Below are 12,291 nucleotides of genomic sequence, written 5' to 3'. Positions count from 1 at the left end.
TTACAGTTTTGAAGGCCATAAAATGCCAAGATGGCACAAAACCCCCACAAATGACCCCATTTTAGAAAGTAGACACCCCAAGCTATTTGCTGAGAGGCATTTTGAGTCCATGGAATATTTTATACTTTGCCACAAGTTGCGGGAAAATTACAAACTTTAATTTTTTTTTATTTTTTTTTCACAAAGTTGTCACTAAATGATATATTGCTCACGCATGCCATGGGCATATGTGAAATGACACCCCAAAATAAATTCTGCTGCTTCTCCTGAGTACGGGGATACCACATATGTGGGACTTTTTGGGAGCCTAGCCGCGTACGGGGCCCCGAAAACCAAGCACCACCTTCAGGCTTTCTAAGGGCGTTACAGTTTTGAAGGCCATAAAATGCCAAGATGGCACAAACCCCCCCCAAATGACCCCATTTTGGAAAGTAGACACCCCTAAATTTAGGGGTACACTAGTGAGACTAGGTAATAAATGGCGGGTGCCCTGAAACTATAAAAAAATAACTAACCAACCAGCGTCACCTGTAACAGTTATATGGTGATCACTGGTGAAAGGGTTAACTAGGGGGCAATCAGGGGGCTTTATGCGGTAGTATATGGGGGTCCCTGGCGCTATAAAAAGCTGCGGCGAACCTAAATACCTACCTGCCTAACTAGCGTCACCTGTGACACTAATACAGCGATCAGAAAAACGATCGCTTATTAGGCTGGGTTCACACTGGAGCGATGCGGGAACGCCACGAATCCGCGGCGGGTTCCCGCATCGCATGCCTCCCGGCGGCAGTTCACACTGCCCTATGCGAACTGCTGGGAGTGTCAGTGAAATGTTAATGACACCCCCAGATCAGTTCGCATATCGCAGTGCGATCTGCAAACTCGGATCGCATGGTGTGAACACCCATGCGATCCGATTCTGCTGCGGGCCAAAAAAAGGGTCCCGTGCGAATTTGCGGCGGGTGCGATGCGAATTCAGCCATACTATCTGTATGGCTGAACTCGAATCGCACAGAGATCGGATGTGATTTGCACTGCAGTGCGGTGCGAATCACATTCGTTCTCATAAACCGCTGCAATGTGAACCCAGCCTTAGTGACACTGGCGATGGGGGGTGATCACGGGGTTAAACCTTTATTGGGGGGGTTAGGGGGGTACATTAGAACTAAAGGGGGCTAACCCTAACTGCCCTAACAGTTATTACAGTCACAAATGACACCAATGCAAAAAAAAAAATAAAAATAAAAAAAAATGACATTGGTGTCACTGTGACTGGGGGGCAGGGGTAATTGGGGGGGTGATCGGGGGGGTGTGAGTGTGCCTGGCATGTTCTACTGTGTAGTGTCGTGTTGGTGCAACTCACCGATCCTCTCTCCTCGGTGTCGGAGCGAAAAATACCGACACGGAGGAGAGATTACATCACTTCCTCTCCTGTGTTTACATTACAGGAGAGGAAGTGATGTCACGAAGCATTTTCATTCGTCGGGAGCGATCGCGAGGGGGTGGCCATGAATGAATGGCCGTCCCCTCGTCCGGGATCGCTCCCGAACGAATACCGACCGCCGCAGGCACCGGGCGGGGGCCCGATCGGGCCCCCGACCCGCGGGCAGGCAAGGACGTACATGTAAGCCCTTATGCCTGCCCGTGCCATTCTGTCGACGTACATCGTCGTGCGGCGGTCGGGAAGTGGTTAAATGGTTAAACTAAGAACTCTACACACTGAGTTGAGTTCATTCATTCAAGTGTAAACATTGCATCTCTTTACTCTTTTCTTGGCAGACTGACTGCCCAGAGAGGAGGAAAGTTGTTTCTATGAAGACTCAGGCAACTTGCATTGACTTCTATTACAGAAGTCATTTGCAAATCGCTGTAGTTCTAAATCTGCCTTTTTATCAGCACAATCAGCCTATGCCGATTAATTAAAAAATGGCAAATATCGGCCGGCCGATATATCGGTTGACCTCTATATATATATATATATATATATTTTTTTTATGCACTGCAGCTAACTGAATCACCTGCCTGCCTGAAGTATATTAGAAAGAGTACACCAGGAACAGATTACAGTCAGATCTAGCTAAACTGGATACAGTGTATATATATATATATATATATATATATATATATATATATATATATATATATATATATATATATATAATACACTGCAGCTAACTGAATCACCTGCCTGCTCAATTTAAATGAAATGACACTCTCGGTCAACGCCAGCAACACACTACACAGGGCTGAAGTACAGGCGGCCTTGTATAGTGTGGGGTGTGGACTTTGCTGGCTCTCTTTGCTGACGGCGCTGTGATTGGCCAAAGCAAGCGGGTCATAGTGCATGCTTGGCCAATCATCAGACAGCAATGCACTGCGATGCTGCAGTGCAATATGGGGTGTGACGCGCCGCTCAAATTTGGCGTGAACACACCATAATGTTTGTATTTCAACGAACGCTTGAACAGCCAACGTTCGAGTCTAAGTCATGTTCAACCCCAACATAAAGCTCATCCCTAGACTTCATCAGTATCTGATTTAAGATGTTGTAGGACAGTTATTGGGTCAGTCATGATACACAGATTCTCGATGTGACCAACTTGCCTAGACAATTCATTCTGGATCAACAGTTTTATGAGCTCATTGATCGAAACCTCCTCTACCTGCCTTTAGATCTCACTCAGGGCTCTCTGTTCCTGGACCTCCAACTGTCTTGTGATATCCTCAAACAGGGCAGTGACTCTTTTTCTTTTTTTTAATCTTTATTTATTTTTCCATCAATATAAAAATAATAGGAAACACATTCTCATTTACAGACATTTCTTAATACTTTCTTAATTTATACATGCTCCCTCTAAACCTTAAATACCCTTCCATCTTCCCCCACCCGCCTCCCTACCCTTCCTTGCCAGTTTCTCGTGGGGTTCATAATTAAATCATCTTTTTCCATCAGGAGTTGCTTATCCTTGGTGCTATCGTGTTATTTCCTCCACATATCGCCATGATTTTTAAAAATTTTCCCAGGGTTCCCATTTCCCCACCCAGACCTCTTTTACCATTAATTCCTCTCCCCCTTCCTCATAACATTCCATATGTTGTATTTCATTTACTCGGAAGATCCAATCCTGTATTTTAGGGCTCTCCTTCTCTCGCCATTTTTTCGGAATTAAACTTTTTGCGGTATCGAGTAATATGGGGATTACCGTGGATCTATATTGTTTTATTGACTCGTCTGTCCCATGGACTAAGACGATCCATGGGTCTTCCCTTACTTCTTTTTCTGTTACAACTTTTATTATGTCAATAATCCTCCTCCAATATTCTTTAATAATGGGGCAGTCCCACCAAATGTGGCCCATATTCCCAATTATCTTACATCCCCGCCAGCAATCCGAGGGTTGTTCGACTCCGAACTTGCTCAGTTTGTCAGGGGTGGCATACCACCTTGCTATGCATTTATAATTCGTCTCTATCAGTTTATTATCCCCCACCGCGCAGTGAACTAATTTAAATATTTTCTTTCTAATTTGAGTGCTACATTGTGACCACAGCTCGTTTTCCCATTTTTTGATAAACGCCGGGTCCTCCAGTTCGTCCCCCTCTGAAAGTATTTTATATATTAGGCCTATGTTATTTTTGATTTTACTCTCTGACAGAGCCGTTCAAATGGCCTTAGTTCTTCTTCGCTTCGTATTGGTTGGGGCAATTTTGTAACAAACTGACGTAACTGGAGGAACCGCCAAGCATAAATCCTCATAAATTCAGTATCCTCCCTTAGTGCTTGGTAAGTGATTAGTTTGTCCTTCACTAATATATCTTTTAATTGTGCATTATTTTTTATTATCCAATTCCCCCCTATTTCTTGTTTTCCCGGTGGAAAATATTCAATTTCTTTTAAAAAAATCAAAGGTGAGTTATACCCCCATTTATTTTGTGTATGAATTCGATCCCAAATTTTAAATACGTGTCGTGTTATTTCGTGTGTGTTAGGACCCATTGTCCTATGTTGTGGCGGGTTCCATATTAATCTCCCTAATTGTGCTTGACATATTACATTTTCTAAACTAACCCATCTCTTATCGTTTACTTCTTTCGCCCACTCCACCACCCGTGAGAGAACCACTGCATTATAATATCTTTTCAAGTCTGGGACCGCCAGCCCCCCCTTGTTTTTTCCCCCTCCTTAATACCGCAAACGCAATTCTCTGCTTTTTATGTTGCCATATAAACTTCGAAATTAATTTTCTTAATATTTCAAAGAAGGCCACAGGGAGTGAAATGGGCAACATTTGGAACTTATGTATGATCTTCGGGACCAAAATCATTTTAACCACGTTTATCCGTCCTAACCAAGAGAGGGGGCTGGATGAGATTTTTTTAATTTCATCTAATAATGGAATGGAATTTTTCATGTATATTTTCCTAGTAGTATTCGAGAGGAGAACTCCCAGGTATTTAATCTCCTTATGCCAGGGGAAATGAAATTCTGCTCGTAGTCTCTCCTCTTACTGATTGCTGATATTAATATTTAAAGCTTCGGACTTGCCAAGGTTAATCTTCAAATTTGATATTTTACCAAATTTTTCCAGTGTCCTTAGCAAGTCCGGAATCGTTATCCTAGGGTTTGTGATGAAGAAGAGCACATCATCCGCGTAGGCTGCGAGTTTGTGCTCTTCCTCTCCCACCCTAATCCCCTTTATGTCTGGATTGTTTCGGATCGAGGCCAGTAACGGTTCGAGAGATATCGCAAACAGAAGGGGTGATAATGGACACCCCTGTCTGGTGCCATTTCCCATTTGAAGCTGTGTAGATGTTTCTCCGTTAACCTTTACCGCCGCCTGCGGACTATTATATAGAACTTTAATCCAATGGATCATCCTCGGGCCCACACCCATCGCTTCTAGAGTTTCTAACATGAGTCCCCAGTCTACCCTGTTGAAAGCTTTCTCAGCGTCCATTGACAGGAATAGACCTGGGGACTAATTGTTTTTTAAGGCCTGGATAAGGAGCAATGCCCTCACCCCGTTGTCCCTACCCTCTCTCTCGGGTATGAATCCGACTTGGTCCGGATGTACCAGTTCTGTCATTTTTTCCTTTAATCTAGCCGCCAGAACTTTAGCATATAACTTTATGTCTGAGTTCAATAAGGCTATCGGCCTATAATTAGAGCAGAGCGAATGGTCTTTGCCCTCCTTCAGGATCAGCGTTATTGCAGCTCGCAGAGCTTCTCCTCCCATTTCGTATTAGGTGACTCTTTTTCTCATCTGCTTTTTCTTATGCTTTAGTCTCGTGTTCCTGTAGATTCTGAACTCTCATCTCAATTGTATCTCTCTTCATAGTAATTTTTTCAAGAAGATTTCTCAGTTGTTTCTTCTTCTTCTCCAAAGCCTCATCTAGCAGTTCCACTTCATGTCGTATGTTTTCCCAACAGACAGCAAGACTCACATAGACAGATGGCATCCTCAGAGAAGTAATAATCCAGAAGCTTCTTGTGGATGGAGCATTTTTTTTAATGAAGGACGAGGTGGGTTCCACCAACACATGGTCCACTGTCTTATTGTGGGCGGTCAGGTGTTTATCACACATAGAAGTCTTACAATGTAGACAAGTCCTAACAGCTCCCACCGGAGAATCCATACAACACGTACAGAGGATCTCACTTTTCTCCTTGTGGTTGTGTAGAGCTGAAGTTCTCCACAATGTTACACAGTTTCCCGTACTTCTCCAGAGTAGGACATTCTACATACTCCTCTACCGGGTTAGCCGCCCCCCCATATTTTTTTAAATCTTATGCGGTCTGTTAGATCAGGTCAGATCAACCTTTGTTTACGTTAGATCTCACACAGAAGCAATATTAACAGTTATTTGCTCGGGGGGCTAACCTGTAATCAGCCCCCCTTATCAATTGACCAGTTAGCTATTTTGGAAGCTATTTGTTAGATCCAGTAGGATCAAATGGTTTTAACGTTAGAGCTCACATGATTTCAGAGATATTCCACATAAAAATAGATATATTAGGACGATTTAGCCCCCCCATTATCAAATTTTCTGGGCAAAAATCATTCAGGCTAATTGAAATTATGTGAGATCTAAGGTTAAAACCACTTGATCTTACCGGATCTAACAAATATCTGAGATATTCCACATAAAGATAGAGATATTAGGTGGTACATAAGCATGGGTTGGCCCCCCTTATCAAATTTTCTGGCCAAAAAACATTCAGGCTAATAGGTATTCGTTAGATCCGGTAAGATCAAGTGGTTTTAACTTTAGATCTCACATAATTTCAGAGATATTCCACATAAAAATAGAGATATTAGGTGGTACAGAAGGTACACCCATCTTCAACCGTCTCTGGATGGTCTCTGGAACCGTCTTTGGAAGGTTCTTCAGCGGGTGCCTGTAGTCTCTCCTCACACCTCCGTTCACCTCCCTGCCTCAAGGTGATCTCTCCTCAGACCAACAAGCTTAAGTCTTTTTAGCTAGCCCCCCTTCTTGCAAAGCAAGCTGGGCTTCGTAGTTCCACCCCGTGTAGAAATCAATGGGGCTGTATTGTGATGAGGCTTCAAGTCCCGTGGTCCTCTGTTGCTGCTTGATTGGCTCCCTCTCCCTGCCAATAGGGACACAGGAAGAGGAAAGGGAAGGGAGGGGGAGAAATCCCCCAGAGGGACTGACAGGCGTGCTCTCCCTCAGTGAGTGCCTGTCAGTCTCTATTCAGTCTGGCGGTTGCTGGCGGGAATGGCAGGAGGTGTGGGACCACAGGTGATAGAGTAGCCCCTGCTAAACACTCCCCTTATCAAAGAGCATTTGGTCCGCCAAAGCAGGTAAAGAGTCTATGACCTGTTACATCCTTTTGATATACACACGAAAAAAAAAAAAACAGGTTAGTGTGCACAGGAAACCATACAATTTACATCTGCATAAAACCCTGGCAGAGGAACATCCCACCAATTAGCATAGGATGGGAGGTTGTCCTGCCTACAGGCCACCTTAACTGGAATGGCCCAGTTAGATGTGCCAGGGGATGAGTGTCAGAAACCAAGAAATCAGGCCGAGACAGAAGTACAGTTAAATCACACTTGTTTTAATAATAAAAGTAAAAAGAACAAAGTCAAAACCGCCAAAGTTGAGTAACCGGAACGGATAGTCAGCCAAGCCAGAAGTCAGGGATCAATGTAGTGGAACAGCAAGCAGGAACTGAAGCCAGAAGGGATGTCAGCAAAGCAAGTCTTGAACAGGATCGCAGGAGTTTCTGTGATGTTGACCAAGGCGAAGACAGAGGTTTTCTGGACTGGATGGCTTAAGTAGGTAGGACTGACGAGCAGGACATCATCAACAGCTGAGTAACTATGGAGAGATAGGAGCTGGCAATTACCTGACAGCTGAGCGGCCAGCTCAGAGAAGGAAGGGCTCAGCCCAGCCCTGAAAGTGAGTTGGGATTGTCCACCACCAAATCTACGGTAGAAGGGTCAATTACTTCAAGAGAATGACCTCCTTAGAACTTTCACCCAAGGTATCATATGTTAGTCTGTTGGGTGGGTGAATAACCCTTTGCTCTTGCTGTTCTTTAGGTTCTGGGGTTACAGGCACACTGGTCTCTTCTTCTTCCTGCATATCAGCTTCAGCTTCCTCAATGAAGGATGGAAAGTCTTAGGGGTCTGTTGTCAGCAGGGAAGATTGAGGGTCTTCCAACTCTTCAAAAGGTGGACTTTTAGGTACAAACTCACCTCAGTCACCTTGTGAGGAGAAGAAAGGGGGTGGCAGGCCCTGCCATTTGAGGTGGCCACAGACAATCTTTCTCTTCGTCCTCGCTGTTTTCATCTTCAGCAAGGGGTACAGAGTAAGATCTAGTCACTGGCCATGATTTTTGAGACCCCGTCGGTGTAGACTGTAAATCTGGCTGTGGTGGCACATGAACTGCTTCTGACAGAGGCAACAGATGACTGCGAAGCCCAGTCTTCAGCGGGCCTGTGCATTCATCTGGGCCGGATTTGATATACTAGGTGTCCTGGCAGATGATTGCAAATGACATAGGGCTGTGACTTCCAGTGGTCAGTCAACTTGTGCTTTCCAGGGACACCCAGGTTTCTCAGCAGTACCTTGTCATCCGGCTGTAGGTCCTGCACTCGTACCCTGAGGTCAAAGTTTATTTTGTTTCTCTGTCCTCGGGCATATGAGGCAGCTTGAGCCTTATTATAGGCGATTTTCAGACGTCTCTGCAGGCGATCCACATACCCTCTGTGGGAAGTTGCTGAGGTATGTTCGAGGGATGTGCCGAAGGCAAAGTCTACTGGCAGCCGGGCCTATGGTCCGAACATCAAACAATAGAAGGAGTAACCTGTGGCATCATTGGCTGTGCTGTTATAAGCATGCACAATAGCCACTATATGCTTGCTCAAGTGCTGCTTTTGTTCTGAACTTAGAGTTCCGAGCATATCCAGGAGGGTTCGGTTGAATCTCTCTGGTTGAGGATCTCCTTGAGGATGATGCGGGGTGGTTTTAGACTTTCTGATGCCCAACAGGTCTAAAAGTCTCTTGATGAGACTACTCTCGAAATCTCTCCCTTGATCAGAGTGGATGCATTGGGACAGACCATAGTGCACAAAGAATTACTCAGCGAAGATCTTGGCCACCGTGGATGCTTGTTGATCCCTCGTGGACAACACCTGGGCATACCGAGGGGAATGGTCAGTAACTACCAGGATATTTCCCTGCCCGCTCAGATCAGGCTCCAAGCACAGAATGTCAATGCACACCAGCTCCATGGTCCCTGACTTTGAAGATGACCCATTGGGGCAGCTCGGTGAGGCAAAGTCTTCCTTTGGATACATCTGATGCTGGAGTGGCAATAGTCCTCAACTTCAGCCTGCATGCAGGGCCAGTAGAACCGGTCCCTCACCAGGTGAAAAGTCCTCTTGGGCCCTAGGTGGCCATGGTTGTCGTGTAGGGCAGTTAATACTATTTCCCTATGTTTTTCAGGTAGGAATAGCTGCCATTTTTCTTCAGAATCTTCAGAGGGGCCCCTTCGGTAGACCAACCTTCTGTGCACCTGAAACCGATCCCACTCTTGGTGCAGCAGATGGGTTTCCTTTGGGGAGTCAGTGAGGAGCAAGTCAGGGCGTTGGCTTTCCAAAGCCTTCAATGCCAAGCTACAGGGAGGGTCCTCCAACTGGTCCCTCTGCAGGTCTTTCTTTGACAGCTTGGGGAGACCTTCATCCCCGACTTGGGTGACATTGCAATAACATCTGGGGACACCAGCGGCTGACACTCCAACCTCTTTGGTCCTGGATCCTACTCGAAGGTTGATGTTATGCTTCTTGACATAAGGCTCGTACCCCTTCAGGTGTCAGCTGGGCCTATTCTTCTGGAGGGTCTCTGGAACAATGGGGCCTTCTTGACAAAGCATCCGCGCCTTGTTTCCCGACCCCAGTCAATACTTCAGGCTGAAAATAAACCCTGATAGAGCAGCCAACCATCTGTGACCCGTGGCATCCAACTTGGAGGTAGTGAGGATGTAGGTGAGAGGATTGTTGTCGGTCTTGATCACGAACTCCGCTCCATACAGGTAATCCCTCAGCTTATCCACTACCGCCCACTTCAAGGCCAGGAACACAAGTTTGTGCATGGGGTAGTTCTCGTTGGGGGTCAAGTTCTGACTCATGTAGGCAACAGGCTGTAGATGGCCATCATGCTCTTGATATAGCACCCCACCCAACCCATCTTGACTGGTATCAAAGTGTAGCTCGTATGGCTTGGTTGGATCTGCATAGGCCATGACTGGAGCGGTTGTTAGGCTTCACTTCAGCTGCCTAAAACCTCTTCACACTTTGGAGTCCATTGTTCCTGAATGGACTCTCTCGGTTTTCTGGGCCCTCCAGCTGGTCTGACAGGCTTCACCAGATCAGGGTCAGCGTCTTAGAGAATCCCTTGACAAATCTTCTGTAATAAGAGCAGAATCCCAGAAATGACCTAAGCTCAGTCATGTTGGTAGGCCTCGGCCAGGAGGTGACAGCTTCCAGCTTCTGGAGGTCAGTGGCCATTTCATCAGCAGACACAATGTGGCCAAGGTAGTTGACTGAGGGTTGATAAAACTGGCACTTTTCCAGAGACAGCTTCAACCCCCTCATCATGGAGTCTCTTCAGGATCTTCTGCAGATGCTCTTCGTGCTCTTCCAGGGTCTTGCCGAAAGCAATGATGTTGTCTAAGTACACCAAGACCTCGATCAGTTTCAGGTCACCCACGGTCTTCTCCATTAGCCTTTGGAAGGTGGCCGGTGCACCAGACAGGCCTTAATGAATACAGTCAAATCCAAAGATCCCCTCCGGGGTAATGAAAATGGTCTTCTCCTGATCCTCAGGGTGCATGGGGATTTGGTAATACACACTCTTCAAATCCAGCATTCTGAACCACTTCGCTACCGACGGGCTCTGCAAGGCATCTTCTATCCTTGATAAAATGTGATAAGAGGGGGTCCACCCCCCTCATTAATCACTTAACGTGGAGTTCCAGGCCTATTAAAAGTCAGCAGCTACAAAAAGTGTAGTTGTTGACTTTTAATAAATAAACTTACCTGTTCCACGGTCCAGCGATGTGGCCAAACGGGGTGTCACTCCTCTCCCCCACCTCTCCGCTGGCGCCTCCATTGCCACTCTGGGCACCCAGCCGTGACAGCTTTCGGGTTCACGGCCGGGCACGCACAGCGCATGCGCGAGCCGCGCTGCGCTCTCTGAGTGGATAGGCGATCTCCTGGGACCTGTCGCATGTCCCAGGAGATCGCCTAGAGGGAGGGGCCGCCTAGGTCGAAAGGAGGAGTCGCCTTGGCGGTCCCTGGGCAGAAGGAGGAAGTGGGACAGGAAGTCCCCCTCCTAATGAAAGCCCCCACTCCCCTCTAAAAAAATTACCTGCCAAATGTAGCATGTAAGGGGGCGAGGAGTGCTTAAAGCGGAAGTTCCATTTTTGGGTGGAACTCATCTCATCCTTGTGTACCCCCACTTAATATCTCTAACATTAAAATGTTTGATGTGGAATATCTCTCAAATTATGTAAAATCTAACATTGGAAACACTTGATCTTACCGGATCTAATGAATATCTATTAGCCTGAATGATATTTGGTCAGAAAATTGCATGTGGGGGGGGGGGGGGGGGGCAGCCCGTCCTTATGTATCACCTAATATCTCTTTTTTTATGTGACATATCTCTGAAATTATGTGAGATCTAATGTTAAAACCACTTGATCTTACAGGATCTAACGAATATCTATTAGCCTGAATAATTTTTGGCCAGAAAATTTAATAAGGGGGGGGGGGGGGGGGCTAACCCGTCTTTATGTACCACCTAATATCTCTATTTTGATGTGGAATATCTCTGAAATTATGTGAGATCTAGAGTTAAAATCACTTGATCTAACGAATATCTATTAGCCCCCCCCCCCCCCCCATTAATCACTTAATAAATCTCTAATTATGTGAAATCTAACATTAAAACCACTTGATCTTACCGGATCTAACAAATAGCTTCCAAAATATAACATGTATTATATGTTATAATAATATAATAACTGTTAATATTGCCTCTTCTGTGTGAGATGTAACGTAAACAACGGTTGCTCAAACCCGATCTAACAAACAGCATAAGATTTTTTCAAAAATTTTGATATATGGGGGGCTAACCCGGCAGAGGTAAATTTGTCCCTTTGTCAATACCAAGGGTCTGACCGGTGCTGTAAGTTATACCTCTGAAGTTTTATTTGGTCTTTTATTTGGTTAATCAAGACCTGAGAAAGGAGAATTCCAACCAGCTTTGGAAAAAAAAAAAAAAGTTACTAAGATTTTACAGAATAGATTCATATAAGACTATGCAAACTTCATTATTTGGTTCACAAATATTGTATCAACATCTAAAGAAATGTAAAGAATACACAAGTAACCCAAACTGCTGGACTTTTTAGGTACAGATACACATATATTAAAAAAAAAAATGTTTGACCCCAAAAAATTTTGCTCACTTGTGTATTCTTTAAAGAATGGATGTTTGTCTTAAAGAGGAGCTCCAGTCATTTTTTTGTGTTTATTAAAAGTCAGTAGCTTCAAAAACTGTGGCTGCTGACTTTTATTACACACTTACCTGACCCACGATCCAGCGATGTGCTCACCTGAGCCGTCCCTTCCCACGGATTTCTCTCCCCGGCATTTCAACTATGGGCACCCGGCTGTGACAACTTGCGGCTTTACAGCTGGGTGCCCACTGCGCATGCTGCGTATTGTGAATGGTCCTGCAGTCTTATGGGAC

The 12,291-nt window shown here is 45.3% G+C and overlaps 1 protein-coding gene across 1 annotated transcript in view; it reads right to left on the bottom strand.

Moving 5' to 3' along the window:
- Positions 1 to 5,770: 5,770 nt before the first annotated feature.
- TSPAN33 (tetraspanin 33) overlaps positions 5,771 to 12,291 on the bottom strand; it is a 61,708-nt gene continuing 55,187 nt past the window's right edge. The window contains exon 8 of the mRNA XM_077470075.1: positions 5,771 to 11,800. Coding sequence (XP_077326201.1) covers positions 11,699 to 11,800 — 102 coding nt within the window. The 3' untranslated portion in view covers positions 5,771 to 11,698. The remainder of the gene's footprint in view (positions 11,801 to 12,291) is intronic.

This window comes from Lithobates pipiens, unplaced genomic scaffold (assembly GCF_037356315.1).
Source record: "Lithobates pipiens isolate NorthernLeopardFrog02 unplaced genomic scaffold, aLitPip1_a1.2 Scaffold_8, whole genome shotgun sequence".
Lineage (NCBI taxonomy): Eukaryota > Metazoa > Chordata > Amphibia > Anura > Ranidae > Lithobates > Lithobates pipiens.
Note: the sequence above shows the minus strand (reverse complement) of the source record. Positions and strands in the feature narration are given on the sequence as shown.